This window comes from Macaca thibetana, chromosome 6, assembly GCF_024542745.1.
Source record: "Macaca thibetana thibetana isolate TM-01 chromosome 6, ASM2454274v1, whole genome shotgun sequence".
Classification (NCBI taxonomy): domain Eukaryota; kingdom Metazoa; phylum Chordata; class Mammalia; order Primates; family Cercopithecidae; genus Macaca; species Macaca thibetana.
This window is the reverse complement of record NC_065583.1, coordinates 25,250,061-25,272,602: the sequence shown is the minus strand read 5'-3', so window position 1 is coordinate 25,272,602 and position 22,542 is coordinate 25,250,061. Positions and strand designations below refer to the sequence as shown.

Below are 22,542 nucleotides of genomic sequence, written 5' to 3'. Positions count from 1 at the left end.
CTAGTACAGGATATATCTACTCTGGGATATAGTTTGTCAGCTTTCTAAACTCTTCACCAAAATGTGTAAACAAAGTGAATTTCTCTCATTTGAGGTGTCTAGAATTGGTGATTTATATAAGAAACTTTTTGTATTTTCAAAACGTATAGTACAATTTCAGGAAAAAAAAAAAAAAACAGTTATTAGATTTTAAACTGGGCATTCCAGGTTTTTCCTTATTAGCTTTTAATAAGGGCATTCTGGTAACTAAAACTAAGGTACTCCATTCATGGCAAATAACTAGTTAGCATAATTGTTTGCATCCTTAGCAACAAGCAAGCTGATTCCAGTGTGTATCATGACCATCAGACAATTTTATAAGAAGTTGTTAAAGAGTAGATAGGTATTCATGAATACCACCTGGTTCAAAAGACTGATATTATAGCAAAAACAAAGACATGGAACCTAGAAGTTTAACCATGATACTGTAATGAAACCCAAGCCACGTGCTGTGTGGGACATTCTGCGCTCATCACTGGGGCTTATCAACGTGGAAAGTTTGATGCTTAGAAATAAGAATATTGGCTGGGCGTGGTGGTTCACACCTGTAATCCCAGCACTTTGGGAAGCTGAAGTGGGCAGATCCAAGGTCAGGAGATCGAGACCAGCTTGGCCAACATAGTGAAACCCCGTCTCTACTAAAATACAAAAATTACCGGGCATGGTAGCACGTGCCTGTAGTCCTAGCTACTCCAGAGGCTGAGGCAGGAGAATCACTTGAATCCAGGAGGCGGAGGTTACAGTGAGCCGAGATCACACCACTGCACTCCAGCCTGGGTGACAGGGTAAGGCTCCGTCTCTTAAAAAAAAAAAAAAAAAAAAAGGAAGAAAGAAAAGATATTTACTAGAAATACAGGAGTCCTGGGGCTGCTCTGCTTCTGGTCACTGTGGAGCCTGGGTGAGTCACTGTTTCTCTTAGCAGCCTTGTTTTCTTGCTTATAAAAGGGAATTTGACTATCCAGTACCCATAATGGAGAACATAGATGGGCCCAAAATGTCCCTTGGCTGTCTCTTCACATTAGAGACTTACATGTCATCACTGCAGAAGTCTGAAACAGTTGCTTCATTCCTCTAGTATTGGAACAGGTAGTAGCTTCTTTGATGAGGCACCAGATGCCAGATGCAGTAATTTGCTTGTTTTTAGGGGCAGTCGTCAGAATATATGTATATAATGAAATGCCAGAATCATTTGAATATGGCCAGAGACTCTGTGAGAAAGATATGGGGAACTGAGACTGCCTGAGTGTCAAGGCTTCTCTCATGCTCATCCTGGGGTCCACGCTGTTTAAATTGTGTGCATGTATATTTACATGTATTTCAGTATGTACATGTGTAGTTGCCAAGGTTGACTTATTTGCAGCAAGTATATGCTATTGAATCCACACAATTTAAATATGTGTAGCACATTCAATGCCAGAAAGAGCCAAAGAAGAGGAGGGATGAACACTGGATACTTTCCATTGCTGGAATGGACCATGTTCTTTTTTACCTCCAAATCTTTGAGTATGTGGTTCTGTCTTCCTTCTTCATTAGTCTACTTTACTCTTTCTTAGCTCCAGTTCTTTTACTAGCTCTTTATTATTATTATTATTATTATTATTATTATTATTATCATCATTATACTTCAAGTTCTAGGGTACATGTGGACAATGTGCAGGTTTGTTACATATGTATACATGTGCTCTTAATATAAATTCCTTCTTCCAGGAAACCTTCTCTCCTTCTTTGGTTGCCTAAATCTATGTGAGATGTCCCTCCTGTATGCTTCTGAATGATTGTGAATATTTCCTATCAAAGCCTTTCTTGTTCTGTAATGTAATTTCTTGGTGACTTGGCTCTTTCACTAGGATAGGAATTCCAAGAGAATAAGAACTGTATCTGTCTGGTTGATTGAGCTTGTGTGCCAGACACTGTGCTGGACAGTGATGATAGAATAGTATATGTGTGTTGAATAATCGAATAAATGCATACATTAAAAAGTTAAATGCCAAGAGGTAGTTAACTCTTGAGTTTTATCTACAGAGAGATGCAATTAGAAAACATCTCAACAAAATGTCCATTTTTTCCCCCATCCACTATTATTGTCAATGGTATCAGATGTGATTTGGGGTAGTTTCTAAGAGATTCCAAGAGTTCTAGGCTCTAGGGTGATGTTCTCTAATGCAACACTATAAAGACAAGTTGTGCCTTTTGTTTATGTGCAAACTTTGCTTGTCACTCCAGGCCTTGGGTGTCTTAAAGAAGGAAGCTGGTGCTTGTTAGGTATTGAAAGCCAGTTATTCCAAGGTGAACCTGCAGTTCTCCTATGACCTAGGAGGAGGACTCAGGGATGGATTCAGGCAGGAGAGATGGCAGGTTGTGAAAGCACACCAACACTGGGTGGGCAGAATGTCTTCTGAGGCACGGGTGGCTGGTGCAGGCTTCCAGCCAGAAATGCACACCATCAAAATCATCAAGAGACCTCTCAGAAGTCTAGGTAATCAAGAGTCTGCGTTTAGATGGAGTGAAGTGCAGTGGAAAGAGCAATAACCCAGGAATTTAGAGACCTGAGCTGTAATTCCACCTTGACTGCCAACCAGTCCTATGCCCTTGACAAACCACCTTTCTTTTCTAGCTCCATTTTCTCTTTCTGTAAAATGAGGGTAACTGGGCCACCCTCTGGATTTAAAGTCTAGATTTCTCTATGGGCAACAGGCACCAAAGCACTGTGGTAGCTTGTTGGTCAGTGGGAGGCTTTGAAACAGGGTTCCCTGCACATATATGTTCTGTTTTTTAAGTATGATTGTAAGTAAGTAAGAAATTAAATAAGAAACGGGATGGGGGAAGCAACATAGTTCTTCACAAAGATGCTACATTTTGAAGTTAAAGATAAAACCATCAGGGGAAGATTTGTTTAAATTGAGCAATCCTCACTGGTATTTTCTTTTCACAATATACTTGGACCAAGGTTTGGACAATTGATACAGAAAATGTGTGAGGATATTAGAGTCAGAGAAAGAGTCCAGCTTAGACCATCTGGGAACTCTCTCTGGAGGAGGTAAGAGCTTATCTGGGCCTGCAAAGAAGAAAAGGACTTTGACTGGTGATTCTAAAGTGGGAGGGGAGGCAGACAGAATCTTCCAGATTGAGGGAACACCACAAACAAAGAACCAGAGCTTTACATGCTCAGAGTGATGGATTTAGATGCATTGTTAAACATTACCGACATTCCCATTTTTTGAGCAGTGGTCTGCACTGTGCTAAGTGATATTTACATGCATTATCTATACAGTTGCCCAAACTATCCTGACAGATCCTTTTTATTACTGCCTCTGTTGTTGAATGAGGCCAGGTGGAGATTTAGGGAAAGGAAACATTTTGCCCCTAAGCATACAGTTAAAGTCAGAGAGTGAACTCTGCATCTTCAAATCCAGATCTTCTAGCAGGCAATGATGACTACAGTGTTTCCTATTTTGTCAGATATGAATATGGTCAGAATACCTTCCAATCTGTTTAAGTGATAATATAGTTATCAAGCCTTCCTCAGTTTACACATTCACAAGTGTTTCTGAAGCACTGAAGTCCCTGTGCTGAATCAGATTATGTGGTCAGCAGTGTGATCTGAGGACCCTATAGTGTGTAGGGTAGGGGGTGACAAGGTAAAGAGGGTAGACTCTGTAGCCAGTTTGTCTGTGATTATCTTCTGTCTGTGTGACTCTGAGAATATCCCCTAGCCTCTCTAAATCTAAATGTTAACGTCTATTAAAATAGGTGATGAGGATTAAGTGAGTCAATATATTTAAAAGTTGAATACAAATGTTAACATAGCACAAAGTGCAAATACAATACATGTGGCCAAGGGTTATCATCATCATCTGCATTATCACATTGAATGGATGACTCACTGGACTTAGTCTAAATATCTGAATTTGCAACTTTTAAAATGCGTGTTGTTTAAAAAGTCAGGTGTAATTCAGGAAATTCAGTTTCTCAACTGTAAAGTAAGGGTGGTAATAGTCCCTTGCAGTGCCACCATATCCCTTAAAGAAATGAAGGATGTGGAAATATTTTCAAAAGTACAAAGCCTCATACAGATGTAAGTGGTATTTTCCTGATGGTGATCCCCTTGGGGCTCCTTCACTCTTTAGAGCTTCAGAGCACTCCCAAGTGTTTCAGGGATGGGGCACAAGTGTTGGCTTTTTGTTGTTGTTGTTTGGATGTCATTACATTGAAATCAGCCCAAACCATCTCAAGGTCATCCCAGTAGTCCAGAAAGTTTTTAACATTCCCAAGAAGTATTTCAAACTGGTCAGCCAACTTAAGGTATGTTTATTCATTGTTGATTCTTGTTTTGTTACTTTTTTTGTTGGGAGAGTACACACCAGTTAAAAGTGTACTTTAAAAAAAATGCTATTTATGAGCAGTCAGGAATGAACATTCCAGAATGCCTAATGGATTCTGAAATCGTACTGCACTGGAGAACCATCTAGCACACACTTCCAAATCAAGAAGGCCTTGGGGAATGAGTTTGCCTCCCATTTCCCTCTCTTTCATGCTCGGTAACAAATGGTTTTATTGTGAAGTGGGTAACATGAAAGCACATGAGCCTCATGCATTTGAATATGCGACAGCTCCAAATGGTGTTGTTTAAAAGAGCATGCTATGTTTAAGTGTAAGTATAATCAATGTGTGGTGACATTTCAAGGTTGTGGAAATTCAGATTCCGTTTCTGTGTGCAGTATTAAACACTGGATTCAGAAACGACCGTTGTCTCTATCATGCTACACCCTGCCAAATGATTAATGTGCTTTTAGCTTCAATAATTGGGAGGGGGTGCCTCAGGGAATGCTAAACGTATATTTAATTGCTATACAAATATGTCATTTCCTTGCTAATTCGAGTTATGCATGGGAGGTTATATAATACCAGAGATCCTCCAGGCATGATGTATTGCACCTATAAGCTGAGTCAAAGAACTAACAGGGCCCAGCTGAAGACAAAATACTATTTGCTAACTCTGTCTTAGCAGATGAAGAATTAGATGTTGAATCATGATATGGCTTTATAAAAGCAGAATTATTGTTTGGCAGAGAGTATAGTCTCTAAATAACTTTCTGAGATGTTGGGAAGAAAACGCATTTTCAATAAGAAAAAATGGCCCAAAAACAACCCCAAGAAAAATTTCCTTATTTAGGGGAATGTGCATGTTGAAAAAGAAGTGAGTATTGCCTTTGACACGAAATAAAATATACAAGATGGTACAGGATATTATTTTCCCTATGCCCACAGTTGTATTATAGTCTAAAACTGACCTTATTCGTTTTGATACCTCTGAAAGCAAAGGTTTCTTTAATTCCAATTCTTGTGTTCTTCCCTTTCCATTTCAACTCTTCATCCCAGAGAGGGGGAGAGATTCTAAGTAAGACTCAATAGGTATGAAGTTACGCTAAATTATCTTTTCAGGCTCAGTTGATATTGATGGATTGCCTTGCTTTAAGAGCTATGTAAGCTGGATTTCACATTCTGAGGTTACAAAGAAGTCATATTTAAATTTTGGAGTGAATCTATTTTTTGTTGACACCACCACCAACCTGTGATTCTGAGTTATCGAAAACAAATGTGTGATAACCGGGCAAGGCAGCTATTGAGAAATTCAAGAAGTAAGTGTAAGAACTGTATTTTTTTCTTTAAAAAAGCCTTCCTATGATAGTTTCCTCGAACACTTCTGTTTGTGCCATAGACCCTGGTTTGTTAGCAGAAAGACAGTAGATGGATTAAACACAGAAGGTAGAGTCATTCAAAGACCAGGTGCCAAGCGAACGGCAATCTTTGGCATATCTGGTGGTCTGATATGGGCAGTAATCAGACAACTATCAGATGTGCCCAATCAGTTGTTATTTTGTTTGCAGGGGCCTGAAGGAATCATTTAATTTAAAGCACAATGGAATCAGAAATCAATTAATGACTGATTGCTGTTTCTCCTAGAAATTGATTTTGGATTTGATAGTCTGATGACCCCAAAGTGCCAGAGTCTATGCATGGGCTACCTTAGAATACAGGTGGGATCTTGAATCAGTTAATTAGACCAGTTCTTCCAACTTTTGCAGAAAGGTTGTGGTTCTTCTTGACAAAATAAATGTAACTTCTGAAATTTCCTCCCACTTTTTCTAAACTTCCAAGATTTTTGTTCTATAACTTTTAGCAACTGAAGAGGAATAATAGCAATCTATTTGTATTTTAAATCTTTCCCTAAGCCTTTAAACCTAATAGATACTATTTTGAAATATACAATATCGAGACCAGAAAATCTCAATGCCAGCCTTGTAAAATCAATGTTATTTGTACAATCTACTAGGATCTCATCACATGTACATACTGGAAATGTTGATTTGATTCTGTAACGAGTGTAAGACAAGGGGAAGGTACAATACAATTCTTATCTAGAATGAGGCTGACACAGGACTTATATATTACATCCCATCACACTCCCACAAACATATACACACTCAAATACTTGAATAGGCACAGGTTTTTGAAGCTTCCCCTCTCCAAGCCTTTCAATGGTAAACCTCTGCATTTTATTCCCATGGGACTTCTGCTGGCTACAAAATCTGGGGGCAAATAGAACCTTAACAATTGTATACTTCTGCAAAATATATCCCTATTTGAAATTGTGCCACAGAGGGCTTGCCCAAAGGTGGAAAGTTGCAGAAATTCCTGGTCTTTGTCTTACTGGTTAGGGGAGACATTCATATATCCCCAAACTAGGGTTTCTCTCCTCATTCAGAGACTGGATGCCTACCCCAGAGACTTAGTAAGAACGTTAAAACTCCTACTTTTGAAGAACTGGGACTAACTCCAGAAGGTTGTAAGTCCAAAGACATCTGGTAGTTATAGTATTGTTTGCTTTGTTAGCCGCAGTCCCCAACCTTTTTGGCACCAGGGACCAGTTTCATGGAAGACATTTTTTCCATGGTCAGGGCAGGAGGCCGGGAAGGCTGGGGGTGGTGCTAGAAGGTTTCAGAATGAAACTCTCCTACCTCAGATCATCAGGCATTAGATTTTCATAAGGGGCATGCAACCAGAATCCCTCGCATGCACAGTTCACAATAGGGTTCATGCTGCTCTGAGAAACTAATACCGCCACTGATCTGACAGGAGGCAGAGCTCAGGCAGTAAAGCTCACTTGTCCCCTGCTCGCCTCTTGCTGTGTGGCCTGGCTCCTAATAGGCCACAGGCTGATACAGGTTTGTGTACCAGGACTGGGGACTCCTGGTATATAGCGTAATGACTAAGAACAAAGAATCCAAAGCCAGGTTTCATGTGATCTTGAGCAAGTGATTAAATTTCTCTGTGCCTCAGTTTCTTCATGATAACAATTCATACATTAGAAGGTTGTCATATGACTAAATAATAGTGGCTGGTATATATTATGTTACACACACACAGAGCCTTATGCCACATGCTGACAATGGGGTTCCATAAGATTATCGATGGAGCTGAAAAATTTCTATAGCCTAGTGATGTCATAGTCGCCATCTTAGGGTATTGAAACATATTAGTCATGTGTTTGCAGTGATGCTGATGTAAACAAACCTACCATGCTGCCAGTTGTATAAAAGCATAACACATACAATTATATATGGTATGTAATAATTGATAATGATAACAAATGGCTATGTTATGGTTTATGCAATTACTATACTATACTTTTATCATTTTAGAGTGTATGCCTTCAGTTTATTAAAAAAGTTACATTAAAACAGCCTCAGGCAGGCCCTTTAGATAGGTGTTTCAGAACAAGGCATTGTTATTACAGGAGATGACAACTTCGTACATATTATTGCCCCTGAAGATCTTCCAGTGGGACAAGATGAGGATGTGGAAGACAGTGATGTTGATGATCCTGACCCTGTGTAGGCCTAGGCTAATGTGTGTGTCTGTATCTTGTTTTTATCAAAAAGTTTAAAGTGGGCCAGGCACAATGGCTCCTGTCTGTAATCCCAGCACTTTGGGAGGCCGTGGTGGGTGGATCACCTGAGGTCAGGAGTTGGAGACCAGCCTGACCAACATGGTGAAACCCCGTCTCTACTAAATACAAAAAATTAGCCGGATGTGGTGGCTTATACCTGTAATCCCAGCTACTTGAGAAGCTGAGGCAGGAGAATCACTTGAACCCACAAGGCAGAGGTTGTAGTGAGCCAAGATTGTGCTATTGCGCTCCAGCCTGGGCAACAAGAGTGAAACTCGGTCTCAAAAAAACAAACAAAAAGTTTAAGGCATATAAAAAAAAAACTTTTAATAAAACTTATAAGGGTATAAAGAAAGAGAATATTTGTGTACAGCTGTATAATGCATTTGTGCTTAAGCCAAGTTTTACAAAAGAGTCAAAATGTTTTAAAAAATTAAAAGTTTATAAAGTAAAAGTTATAGTAAGCTAAGATTAATTTATTATTGAGGATAAAATTTTAAAATAAATTTAGTGTAGGCTAAGTGTACAGTTTTTATAAAGTCTACAGTAGTGTTCAGCAATGTCCTAGGCTCTTACATTCGCTCACCACTCACTCTCTGACTTACCCAGGGAGAGAAACTTCCAGTCCTGCAAGCTCCATTCAAGAAAGTGCCCTATACAGGTGAAACTTGTATTTTAAATCTTTTATACCATACTTTTACTGTATGTTTTCTGTTTAGATACACAAATACTTCCCATTGTGTTACAGTTGCCTACTGCATTAGTACAGTAATGTGCTATACAGGTTTATAGCCTACAAGCAATAGGCTATGCCATACAGCCTGGGTGTGTAGCAGGCTCTACTATCTAGGTTTGTGTAAGTACACTCTGTGTTAGCACAATAATGAAATTGCCTAATGATGCATTTGTCAGAACACGTGCCTATTGTGAAATGATGCATGGCTGTATATACAGTCAACCGTCTGTATCTGTGGGTTTCCCAGCTGTGTATTCAATTAGCCACAGATAGAAAGTATTCAAAAAAAAAAAAAAAAAAAAAGGATAGTTGCATCTGTACTGAACATGTACAGACTTTTTACTTGTCATTATTCCCTGAACAATACAGTGTAATAACTGTTTACACAACATTTGCATTGTATTAGGCATTAAAAATAATATAGATGTGATTTAAAGTGTATAGGAAAATGTATGTATATTATATACAAAGACTACACCATTTAATAAGGCACTTGAGCATCTGTGGATTTGGGTATCTGCAGGGAGTCCTGAAACCAATCTGTTGCAGATACTAAGGGATGACTCTAGATATACACATGTATACTTGCTAGTACTATCATTTTTTGAAATTTTGTAGGGCAAAAAATATCATCCAAGTCTAATATTTTCTTTTTTGTTGAAATTTTGTTCTTAAATTTTGGACAAGAATAAACTAATGCCTTGTGAAATGTTGCTGTGGTTTCATAGGAAGTTGTTTGCTGTGCCACCTTTTAATTCATAGTTAATGTCTACAGCTTTGTATAAACTGTTTGAAAAGGTGTTGCAACTGGCCCCTGTTAGCAACTTTAGTTATTTTAGCACCATGTATATTGAATGTATTAGGAGTTTCTCAAATGCAAGAAATATTAGGTCACACTGATAAAAGACTTACCCTTTTATGGCTCCTGTTTCAGACTCTAAGACATTTGCTGTCTTGCAGCGTTACATTATCATCTCAGTATAACAGTGATAGATAGCAACAAGACACTCATATCTACCCCATCCACACATTCAACAAGCATTTTTTGAGGTCCAGACATCAGGAATAAAGTGGTGAAGAATGGATAGGGTCTTCAACCTCTTAGAGCCTACAGTCTGGTGGGACAGGTAGACACTGAATACATGTGGCAAAAGGAAACTGTGTAGTAGTAAAATGGGAAAAGTTCGCTTGTCCGCCATGAGGGTGTGGCTCACTTCTTCAGTGCCTACTGTTCAAACCTCTAAGGGGAGCATACAGATAGGCAGGTTGTACAGCTCTGACTCCATGGCAGTGCCTAGGGGTAAATGTTTACAGTCAAAGCCCTGGGTGGGGGTGTGTTACAGGGTGAACTTTTAGTTTAGGCATCATAGGCAGCTTGTGTTAGCTCAGTTAGACCCCTGCCTTATCACAAGGACAGAAGGCTTTCTGTATCCCAGGGTTCTTGCCTTGGTGTACTGGAAGAATCAGATCACATGTGGGCTTGGAGAATTACTGCAAGTTTAATTCAGTGGGAGTAGCTCTCAGCAGATAGGGTAGCCAGAAGGCAGATGGTTTTCCCCTGGAGTTGGGCCACTTGGTGGCCTGTGCTCTCCTCCAAGTGCCCCAGCCAAACTTTGCATCTTACTGCCGGTCGGTGACCTGCCGGCATGCTAGTGCCTGTCGGTGCATTCCTCTCAACATCCAGCCACCCATGTGCTCCTCTAGACATCCAGCCACCCGTGTGTCTGCCTGCTAGGTCTCAGGGATTTTTATAGGCACAGGATGCGGGCCTGCCGGGGAAATGCAACATTTGGGTAGGAAAACAAAAATGCCTACCCACACCTAGGTCTGTGGGCACAGGCCCAGGGTTGGAACCCTAGCCAGGGACCATGCCCTCCTCTACCCAGCACTTCCCTGCCCTGCTTCCATTTAAAGGGACCACAGCCTTCCCTTCTCAGCACTTGCCTTCTGTATCAGTAGGGAAACAAGAGACAGGGACAGGATAGACCTGCCTGAATAAATGAAATGTAATTAAGCAGTTCCTTTACTATGTGGTGATCTAAGACCTCAAATGTTAGGGGTATTTATTTTCACAAGAGTCCTATAGACTACATTCATACAAGCTTCACACTGTTTGTGGTGCAGTGAAGCCAGCTCATACTGGCTCATGAGAGCCAATTGTTAAATTTTCAAGAATTTTACCAATAAGTCAGTTGTTAAACAGCTATTACTAAAATTAAATTATGTATAAACATACAGTTAAATAAATTAAAAGATAATAAATACTCAAAACTCATTTCTTCCTACATTTTATGGTTATTGATGCTCTTGCTATGATTTATTGTATCTGTATAAGCAGTGGAAGCACCACATGATAGTGTGCTCCTGTGCATCTCTTCTCAGCTCCGTGTAGAGTGAAGTCGTTAATAGGTTGAAATTAGCCATAGTGAGAGTATTTACACCACAGAAATTAGCAAGCACTACAAATTAAGATTGTCCACCTCCTAGAGCCATTGGTAAATATTTACTAACAAAGGGCTGTCTTACTGCAATGTTTGACATCTAGAGCATCCATCTGCCTCTGAGATTTGACTATTCAGATGTTGTGGGATGAGCTGAGAGGAGCCAGAACCAGGAGCCAGGTGACTCAGATTCCAGTACTCACTTTGCTACTGGTAAGTTTTGCACTGTGGGTAAGCCACTTAACAAATGTCAGTCGTTGACACTCAAAAGAGATGGATAAGACCTGATTCTTGCCCTGAAAAAGGCCATATTCTAAGCAGTAAAAGAAAAAGATACATCTAACTAATTACAATCCATTGTGATTTAATGGTGCGTTGGCAGTAAGATGAGTCTCATATTGGACACTTGGGAGGAATTCATGAGAATACAATACGTGATGTGGGAACTGAGCAGAATGCTTTGGCACACAGTAGGTGGAGGAGAACCTTGGCAGGTTATTATTTAGTCATGTCTGGATCAAGGATGGGAAGCTTTTTTTGGAGGGTGAGGGAGTGGTAGTAGTGGGTGACGTATGTTTATAAATTAAGATCAGATTGTGATAAGCAGTTGTGTAATGCCAACAGAGTTTATAAATTATTTTTTATGCATTGAGTAATGATCTCTTCAGTATTTTGAACATAATAGCTCCAATAACTGAAGAAGGGATAAGTTAAAAGGATTAATATATCAGAAAATACCTGGAAAACCAATTTGGGATTTAACATGATGGAGAAGAGACATTACGAGAGATTTTAAGAGGGAACCTGTACTAGACAGTTGATAGTGACCATCACTTATCCACAAAAAAGGACAATTATTACATCTATGATCAGGGCCCTAATTCAACTACTTAAGTTTCTAGACATTTTCACTTTTGGGGGCCCCTTCCTCCACAAAAATATGTATACGTATTATATTTTGCAATTGTGTTGGTATTAAAAAGTAATATGTTAATGTGATATAAAGTATTTTCTTTGACCTAAATGTCTTTTTTTTCCTTCCAATTTTAAAAGAAATTAAAATATTTGTGTTTTAATTTCATTCCCCTAAAAATATTGTGGCCCTTGGCTTTGTGCCTGCTGTGCTTTAATGGATAAGTCAATTCTGTCTCTGACTCTTTCAAAAAGTTGATAGCAAATGAGGGAACAGTTGGGTAAGCTATTGGAAGGAGAGGAAACACTGTATAGACATATAGTCTTTTGAGAATTCATATTGGCTAGAACAGGCTTACATAATCATATTGCATTAGTTACTTTCTTTGCTATTGGCTTTATCAGTGGATTGAAAAATCACAATACTGGCCGTATCTGTCCTTAATTTACTGAATGACAGGATGTGTGTGATTATGCAGGGTATGTGCAAGGTAAGTGTGTGTGCATTGTGGAAATGAGTGAATACTAAACAAATGGGAGAAGCAAAGGCTATTTATTCTGAGCTTGCTATCACAAGAGAGTCAAACCATCACTTTCATTTTGGCAGAGACTCAAAGGCAGGCAGAGGGCTTTATAATGGACAAAAGGGAAGACTTTAGGAATGCCTTGCTTGGAGGCTGTGCCATGGAGAAGCTAGATGCAGCTAACTAGGACTGAGGCACCCTATGTGATTAGTTAGGATGCATATTTGGCTTTCTCTGGTTGGTCCTAAGTTGGAAGCTGAGACAAAATTAGGGAAGCTGTCAGTTATTTATCACGTCCTGGACATTTTAGGCCAGATTGTTAGAGTTATTGTTTAGCTTCCTGGATAGTCAGTAGAGACAGTAGTCTGGCTTCCTGCGAGTCTGACTTTTAACTGACTGGCTTCATGAGTTGTTTATTGTAGATGAGGGAATGGTTTTCTGGGAAGGCTGCTAGACTTTGTGGGACTCAGTTCTGTTTCATATATGGTCTGACCATCATCCACTTGTATATTCAGTCTTTCAACATGTACCAAGCTCTGTGCTAAACTTTACATCTCATCCTCTTCGTGATCCTGTGAAGAAGGTACTCTAACATTTGCAGAGAGAAAATGGATCATTAGAGAGGTTACGTGATTTGTTAGGAAGAGGCAGAGCCTGGTTTCAGACACATATATGTCTATCTGTAACCTGTGGGCTTCACCACCATGCTCTACTGGGATACAGCTTCCTTCGTTGCAAAATGAAGAGATAAACTAAGATAACCTCTAGAGTTCCTTCTAGTTCAAATTTGCTAATTCAAAACTTGACACAAGGAGTCACCCTTCTTAGTTGTGACTGTAGTTGGTCTACCAGAGCAACTATTTACTGCCAACACAATGATACTATGAGTTTAATTTTGGCATATCCACGGGACCTTGAATATGTTCATATTTCTTTACTTAGAATTTTGAAAACTCAGAAGAACTGAAGTCAAGCTACCTGGGTAACTGAACCCTTTTTATGAAGTAAGCCCTGGAGGAGTTATGCTTCCACACTCTCCCCACCACAGCAATCCATTTTCCCCTGGAACGATTTAATTTCATGCACAGAGAGAGATTCAGCGTAGGCGAAGAGAATGCACTATCATGTCATTCAGTCATGTCTGCGATTTCTCAGCTTCTCCCCAGTGCCGTAGAAATGATTAATTCCTTGGGAAGGAAGCCAAGAAAATCATGAAAATAGCAAAAATATTTCGACTGCAATTGTAGAGCACATAAACTTGTCAGTGGAGTGATGAGAAAACTGCTGGGTTGCCTCTCATTAGCAGCAAAATATTTTATTTATATATGTGGTTTCTTGTGTGTTTTTATTGTTGCAGGGTGGAGGGTATCAGGAGGGTCTGGGGCTTAGGTAAGCAGGGTTTTGGAGAGAAAATATTTCATGCCCTTGTTGGACTTCACAACCGAGGGATGCTGAGCTTTTTGCCAACAGTATTGATTGGTTAACATGTTTTGAGTGTTCCCCGGTGTGGAGCATGGTAGGGTAGTTTACAACGTGTGACTTATTGACCCCTGGACAGTATTGTTGAAGCTGTTTCAAGAGGCAGGCATGTGTGAGAGACAGAAAAAAGAGTGTGTTCTCACAATAATAATGGTAGCTTATACTGCGTGACATCTTAGAGTATGGCAGGCCTTCTGCTAAATGCTGACCATGCACTATTTCACTGAACCTTCACTGGAACTTAGAAGGACCTACTATCATGATTTCTATTTTGAATAATTGAGGTGATGTAATTCACCCATGCCTCCAGGTAGTAAGAGATAAAGCTGGGGCTCAATCGCAGTACTCTGACTCATAAGCCTAAACACTAACTATTAGGACCTACTCCCTCTCAGAAACAAAGACAAATGGGGCCCAAAAAGGGCTTTACAGATATTTTGGTCTGAGGCTTTCAGGATCTATTTCTAGGAGGCTAAAGGGTTGCAAAGGAGCCCTGGAGGAAAGAGTATTGATCAGGTTCTCATCCCCGCATCAACCTGAGCAGGCTGGCATTTGGATGATATATTCAGTATCTGGACTTCCTGTAAGATCTCCTTTGGAGAGCTTATTCCAAAAAAGGAGTAGGGAGAGAATGAAGTTTGAAAGAAAACATTTTTTTTTTCTTTGTTTTAGGGCAGTCGATCTGCAAACTTTTTCTATAAAGGATCAAAGAGTAAAAGTTTTATACTTCAAGGTCCACAGATCATTTCAATTGCATATTCCTTTTTGTTTTGCTTTTTATACACCTTTAAAAATGCAAAAACCATTCTTAGCTCACAAGCTGTACAAAAACAAACCCCAAATTGGATTTGACCCACAGGCTATAGTTTGTCCTTTTTGTTCTAGAGGACGAATTCAATGTTAAGAGAAAGAAAGTGATTTGCCTGAGGTTACACAGCCGGGACCAGAACTCAGATTGTCCAGAACAGCTTTACAGGCCCTGTTGACCACACTGGGCAGTTAGACGTTCACTGTGACCTACGGCATGCCAGACACAGTGCTAACTGCTTGGAAGATTAACATGTGGGAAAAGCATCCCTGTCTCCCCCAGCAGCTTAGGGTCTATGGAGGGATAAGTCTTAAATGTATGATAAGTTAATCAGCCACACAGAGCCCTCCTCAAAGCAGTACATAAGTCATTGCCAAACAAGTGACTGAAATTTTAAATGCCGAGTTCCAAGGAAGCAGGGTAAAATGATTTTTGACAGCTCCCAACCAAGAGCAGGCGCAAATTTGGTAAGTTTCTGGGCAAAAGGATCTGATGTTCTCCATCTCTCTTGCCTACTGAAAAAATGGGTTTGAATCTGTCCTGAGGCTGATAAAGAGGCAGGATTTATTAACGTAGTGCCCTTTGCTTCTGCGTCAGCATCCAAACCTTTTTAACCCCTTTTTACAAGTGTTCCAGGCAATTTAAAAGTTGTCCCTATAGGCTGGATACATCTCCCCCAAGGCCTTGCCTGAAGTTCCCTCGTTGATTATTCCTTCTGCTTAGGCATTGGCCTTTGGTTTAACGTGCAGATGTGTCATCTATGAGACCTGACAGTCTGAAGTGATAGAATTGTGGGTATCATTCACGTGCGAGTGTTCATCAGAGTAATATCATGATCCAGCTAAGTTCTAAAAGGAAGTGCAGGTAAGTTTTACTTGAAGGAAAAAAGCAGTGGAAAACTTGGAATGAAGAATGTGTGGGCAGAACAAGCCTCCCTCTAGGTTTGTTGAGGAATCTATTTAGAATCAGAAAGGCTTGTTGGAGGAATGTCTATCTAATGTTCCCTGAACATCTGATAGACAATTGAATGAAATGATCTATTAGTTTTTACCCAGCTCTAGTATTTTATTACTAAGATTGTTGGGAGGGGAGCAGGTGATAAAGGATCCTAGAAAACAAACTTCTTTCTTTATAGTTATTCATGGTAAAGTTGGCTGTTCACCAAAATAATGGGTGCCTTCCTTCCATAATGTGGAGTTGTTGCTGGCAGGTGGTTACACACCCAGAGACTACATTTCCCAGCCTCTCTTGCATTCAGATGTGACCAAGTACATAGTTCTCACTCATATAATATAAATGGAAATAATAGGTACCACTTATATGCCTGGCCCATAAAATTGCTTTACCTGTACTTCCCCATGCTCTTTTCCTCTTCTAACTTGCTGGACAGAGGACTTCTAGGGTAACCTTGAACATCATATATCGAGGGTGGCAGAGCCCACATTAGCTTGGATCCTATACCTCTTTGGGTATGTTGTCTAAAATGGTAGGCACTAGATACATGTGGCTGCTACATTAATATTAAACTCCACTTCCTCAGTCATACTAGGCATGTTGTAAGTGCTCAATAGCCAGGCGCATGCAACTAATTGGCTACCATATTAGATAGCACAGATGTAGAACATTTCCATTATTTCAGAAAGTTCTATTTGGATTGCTGTGGTCCATTGTATATGGGGTTTTATGTATTTTAACATTTATTGTTGTAATAGTTGATCTATTAATATTCCTGTTAATACAGAGATAAGTACAAGATTGACAGAGGGTTTGTTGACCCCCAAAAGACAAATATTTGTTGGGAGCCCACTTTGTGTCAGGTAGTCTTCTAGAGTTTGGGGAGTTGTCGGTAAATACAACAGACAAAATTCCCCATACTCAGTGAGCTCATTGTTATAGCCATGTGACTTAGCTATAGGATTTCTCAAGGTGCAAATTTGGGCAAATCTAGGTTTTTAAAATCCATTATAGCAGCAATATGCTCTATAACCAGTTTTTCAAATTTCAGCTACATTCTAAGCAGCAGGTCCACCAAACCAGAAGCCTGCCTTTAGGAGTCCAAAAGATCAGAGGACCTAATAGTTCTGTCGGTGAGGATGTCCAGTGTGGCTTTACTGGCCAGCTTCCTTGGTGACCATGACCTTTCCAGGGCTCTCGTACTTGGGGCTTCCTGAAAGTGTGTCTGAGTGGAGTAGTCTTATTACATCTGCTGGAGGCAGATGCTTTCATTCCCTTGGTTAAGACAACGAAGACAAGAGAAAGATGAAAATAGCTTTCAAAGCAAATTAATGACCCAAGTAATGCTGAATTGTCCATTTCCCTTCTTAATGTGCCCTGTCTTCTCCCTACACTGTGTGAACTTCACACATAACATTCTCTACACGTTCATTGTTTGTCTTTCTTCCTTACTGGACTGTATGTCCTAGAGAAGAAGGGATTATGTCTGTCATATCTAACATCATATTTCTGGGGCCTGGAACATAGTAGAATACAAGAAATATTTGTTCCTGTCACTATGTATTGACCATCATGTGATAAAAATATTTTTGCTTTTTCATAATCTGGTATAGCAATTTCTAATGTGTAAATGAAAGTTAATAGGTATTCCATAGAGTCTATGGAAGTTAATAGATGTTACATGAAACAGGGTGAGGAGGGTAAGTAAGGCTGCTTTGAATAAATGTGTTTTGTTGCTGCAGGCTTTTCTGAACCACTCCTATGGTAATACAGTGGTTCTGCAGCTTCAGTGAGCAGCAGACTCACCTAGAAGGCTGTGAAAACACACATTACTGGACTCTGCCCCCAGAATTTCTGGTTCAATACTCTTGGTGTGGGCCTGGGAATTTGCATTTTAACAAGTTCCCAAGTAATGCTGCTGCTATTGGTGAGAGCCAGCATGGAGGTATGTTATTGACACTTGGAGAAAATAACACAGTTTCCATAGTTTCCTGAAAGTGCTTGACTAAAAGTCTTCTTAAACTATAGTCCTGTCTGACTTGAGGATATGGTGACCTACTTTAGACTCAAGTGCCAATGAATTATAAATTAATGCATCCACATTTTAAAGGGGACATCTGGGCAGATAACTATTGAAGCATAAATAATGTGTTACTACTAATAGATTTTAGATTTCATTACAGAATAATAAGCACAAAAGTTTTGGGTGGAGTATTAAAAAAAAAAAAAGGTCATCTACTCCTTCTAGTTATAAAATGAATTTGAACACAACCTATATTGCCTGGAAAAGAAAAGTTTATGTATGAAATCATTGAAATTACTATTGTTTAAAGCAATTCTTTTGCTTTGTATCTGCAGCTGTTCTAGTTTAAACACACATTGCTTGGCCCTGACAACATGCAGCTTTTTACTTCTTGGACTCTCCTATGATTTGAAATGTGTTATTCATAAGTTTGCTAAATTCCAAATATTTGAAAGAACAGATGTGGACCTAAAGGAATAATCAACTCTTACTGATATTGCTCCAAAAGGCAGTATATAGAGTTGCATTAGAATGAAGAGCTGCATTTGACTCTTGATGTTTTGAGATGCTGGAATGGCGGAGTATCTGTAGGATAACCCAGTACTGCATGCCATTTTATGCTTATAAGAATGTTCATCATTCAGCTCAGTGCTGATTAACCTCCTAGACACTTCAGATAATATACAAAGTATATAAGACGTATTTCTTGCCCTCACAGAGCTTATAAGCTAATTTGGGAAACAAGACATACTCATGAAGTGATTAGAGCAGAGGTTTCCAAATTTATTTGCACAGTAACTTAAGTGAATATGCAAACAGAAATTAAGTTTCCCAGGACCCATGTGAATCCTATTAAAGCAGCTATGAAGAGGGCAGTGCCAGATAATATGTATTTTTAATAAGTTCCCCAACTGAGGCTGATGACTAGGCAGAGCTGGAACCCACGGGCTATATTAACAATTATTGGATAGTAAAAGATGCTCTATCGTTCACTATTACAATAAATTCCTCTTAATCCAGACAGAATCTTCTGTATTCATTCAACATCTTCTGTATTCATTCATTCATTCATTCATTCAACTCTACTCTAGGTAGAGTCTGTACTATTTAATCTTGTTCTTTCACTGGCAGATAGAAGTGAAAAGTGGCAAAGCCATGAAGGGCCCTTATTAGCCTAATTACAGAGGGCTGCCTAGTGTAGAGAGCTGCCATGCAGTTAAGAGACAATGAATAAATTGTCAAAAAGAAGATACTGTGACAAAGCCACAGGTGGTAGCATTTTACAACATTGAACCATAGTTGGCTAATTAGACATTTATTGAGAACTCACTATGTGCCAGGCACTGTGCAAGGTACTGGGGATATGATAAACTAAGTGGCCTCAACATTCATAGCCCCTACAGTCTAGTGAAGATACATATAGGAAATAAGTCGTCACGGTCTTTTCCCTCTTCTTAAAAAAAATTGTGATAAACTATACATAAATTCATGATTTTAACCATTTTCAATTATATAGTTCAAGTGACATTAAGTACATGCATATTATTGTCCAATCATCATTATCATCCATCTCCAAAACTTTTTCATCATGTCAAGCTGAAACTCTGTACTCATTATATAATAACCCCCACAAAACCTGGCAACCAGCAATCTGCTTTCTGGTTGTATGGATTTGACTACTCTGCCGACCTCATTTGAGTGAAATCATGCAGTATTTGCATTTTCGTGTCTGGCTTATTTCACTTAACATAATGTCATGAAGGTTTATCGGTATTGCAGTATGTATCAGAATTTCACTCTTTTCATACTGAATAATGTTCCATTGTACGTAGACACCACATTTTGTTTATTCTTTCATCTATCGACGGACATTTGGCTGTTTCTACTTTTTGTCTGTTGTGCATCATGTTGCTATGAACATTCATGCACAAATATCTGTTGGAGTCCCTGTTTTCCATTATTTGGGGTATATCCCTAAAAGTGGTATTATTGACAGTGAGTGTGAGACCTTGGTTCTTATCTTCTTGGTTAAAATAATTTAAGCAAGAGACACACAGCAAAGGAGATATGGCATGGAGCAATTTTTTTGCAAAAGAGAATGCACACTCTGAAGGTTAGGTGCAAAAGAGAAAGTACACTCTGAGAGATGATTCAGCGCAGCCTGCTCAAAATGAGACAGCGTTGCCTGTTACTGGGGAAACTCCCTTTATGGGAGTTTTACATAATTATTCCTAAGGGAGGAGAAGAGGTGTTACCAGTAAGCATGTTCTGGGTGGCCCTCTGGATGCACATGTGCAGTAGCTGTACTTGCTTGTTCATACATTCATGAAGTTGCAAGAATGCTTGCATGTCTTGTTAACATCTTGAATCTCCACCCAGGGGTGTGTTTTTACTATTATAATAATCAAAGGGTCAGTCTGAAGACAAGTAATCAAAATGTGTGTGCTCTCTGCGGGGGAAAGTCCCTACTGAAGCTAGTTCTACTTGGATGAGCTTGACTATAATGTGAGCACTAGGTCTCTTTGTGTTGATGCGGCCACCATGGTTACCGTGTCCCTCAAATACGTGGTTACTTCCTTGACTATCTATCCTGCCTCAGTACTGCTGGATCATAGTGGTAATTCTACCTTTAATTTTTTGAAGAACTGCCACCCTGTTTTCCCCAGCAGTTATACCATTTTATAGCCATGGTCTTTTGGTAAGATAGCAGAAGTCAGGTATTATTCCTGTGAGGAGTTTATGTTTATCCTAATTGTTTCAGAAATATGAAAGTTGACTACTTCGGGGCCACAGTGCGGCCCCAGTTCCCAAATCCACATCTCCTCCAACCCACCCTGCCACCTTTTCCTGTTTGTTCTTCTATCCATCCTCCCCAGTGAGGAAAAGCCACAGCAGTGCACTTCAGCTTTCAGCATAAAAGATCGAGACAAGCTCATGATCAGGTGCCCTGTAACGTGTTCTTAGAATCACAGTTCCTCTGTTCCTGGTACAGTTTTCTGTAATTCTGTTGCCATACCCCAAAGGAAAAGCTATGCTTTTAGAGAACTCGGGGTCTATTAAGGTTGAGAAAAGGCCTTGGGCATAGGCACTGGGGACTTCTAATCTCAACTCTGCTCCATATTGTGTGGCAGCCCCAGGCAGGTCATTTAACCTCCACAATTCCTCATGTTTTCTGACTCTCTGAGATGACTGTAATGACCTCCCTTTGGAGCTGGTGCTAAGGAAGCCGTAATGATAGACGGAGAAATGTTTGTGAGGTTTTGCCAGATGTTTCACTAGGCTGCAAAAGATTTGGACTTACTTGCTCTTGTGTCTTTGTGTGCACATCTAGAATTGGGGTCCCACATACCAGTCACATCATTACTCTCAGATCAATTCCCCACTGCCTTATGAGGATTGATCTAGGCCTTGATGTTAATCTCCAGCCTTTGAAGTTAAACATCTGGTTTATGGAGGTTTTTTCCTTTAGTTCTCTGAAAAGATAGAAAAGAACCTGGGAGAAAGGGGCATGATATTCCCTGACTTCTTTTTTTTTTTTTTTTTTTTTTTTTGAGATGGAGTCTCACTATGTCACCCATGCTGGAGTGCAGTGTGATCTCGGCTCACTGCAACTCCCACCTCCCAGGTTTAAGCGTTTCTCTTGCCTCAGCCTCTCGAATAGCTGGGATTACAGATGGTGCACCAACATACCCAGCTAACATTTGTATTTTTAGTAGAGACAAGGTTTCATCATGTGGGCCAGGCTGGTCTGGAACTCCTGACCTCAAATGACCACCCAGCCTCAGCCTCCCAAAGTGCTAAAATTATAGGTGTGAGCCACTGTGCCTGGCCTTCCTGAAATCTCTTTCATCCAGAATACTCGCGCACAAATATTCTTAAGAATGTTGTTCCCATTCCCTTCATCAGCTTACCTGTATGTATGTATGTGTATATAATGTCATCTTCACAGGCATTCTCTCCGTTTGTCCCACACTATCTTTGATGCAGAACTTCTTCGTATTTGTCAGGGAAATGCCAGTCTCACAAAATATTAGAGAGAAATGCAGATTCTACTGAAGATTTCATAGGGGAGCCAGAGCAAGGAGCTCACCTCTCATCTCCTGCCGCAAATATCTTAACATTTTCATTGATGTTTCTTTCCTCCTACGTCAGCGTTTCTCTTCTGAATCACTGTGGGGGCTCCCTGCCTCTGCCTTTCACCCCTAGTACATCCAGAATATTTTGTCTTACTTCTTCCGTCCTGCATTTCACCTTTTAAACCTCAAATTCCTCCTCCCTCCCCATGTCATACAGAGCAGCTGCCTGACCAGCTTCTGTCTCAAAACACTTTATATGTATACCCTTTCTCAAAATGCAATGGTAGATCATATATGTTTTTCTTTTACTGATGGAAAAAATGAGTTTTCTGTAACAACTGAGATAAATTTTGTATTTCAAGAATTTTAAAAGATATTCTTTAAAATATTTTGGTATGAATTTGGCGCTTTATTTCTTTGGAAGATGTATGTCAATGTAGACAGATATCTGAGATGGCCATCAAGATCCTTGCTCTCTGGAGTAAATACCTTATATCCTTTCCTCCCTTTCAGTGAGGGAGGAACTTGTAAATATGATGCGATGCCACTTCTGTGATTATGTTATTGCCTAAGGGATTCTGCAGATGCAATTAAGGCTA

General features: G+C 39.7%; 1 protein-coding gene across 3 annotated transcripts in view; it reads left to right on the top strand.

Annotated features, from left to right (window-relative positions):
• SGCD (sarcoglycan delta) overlaps positions 1-22,542 on the top strand; it is a 426,107-nt gene that overhangs the window by 55,947 nt on the left and 347,618 nt on the right. The window contains exon 2 of one of the 3 annotated variants that reach the window (XM_050793960.1): positions 11,272-11,380. The exons of the other annotated variants lie outside the window; for them this stretch is intronic. Coding sequence (XP_050649917.1) covers positions 11,306-11,380 — 75 coding nt within the window. The 5' untranslated portion in view covers positions 11,272-11,305. The remainder of the gene's footprint in view (positions 1-11,271; positions 11,381-22,542) is intronic. 3 annotated transcript variants of the gene reach the window in all.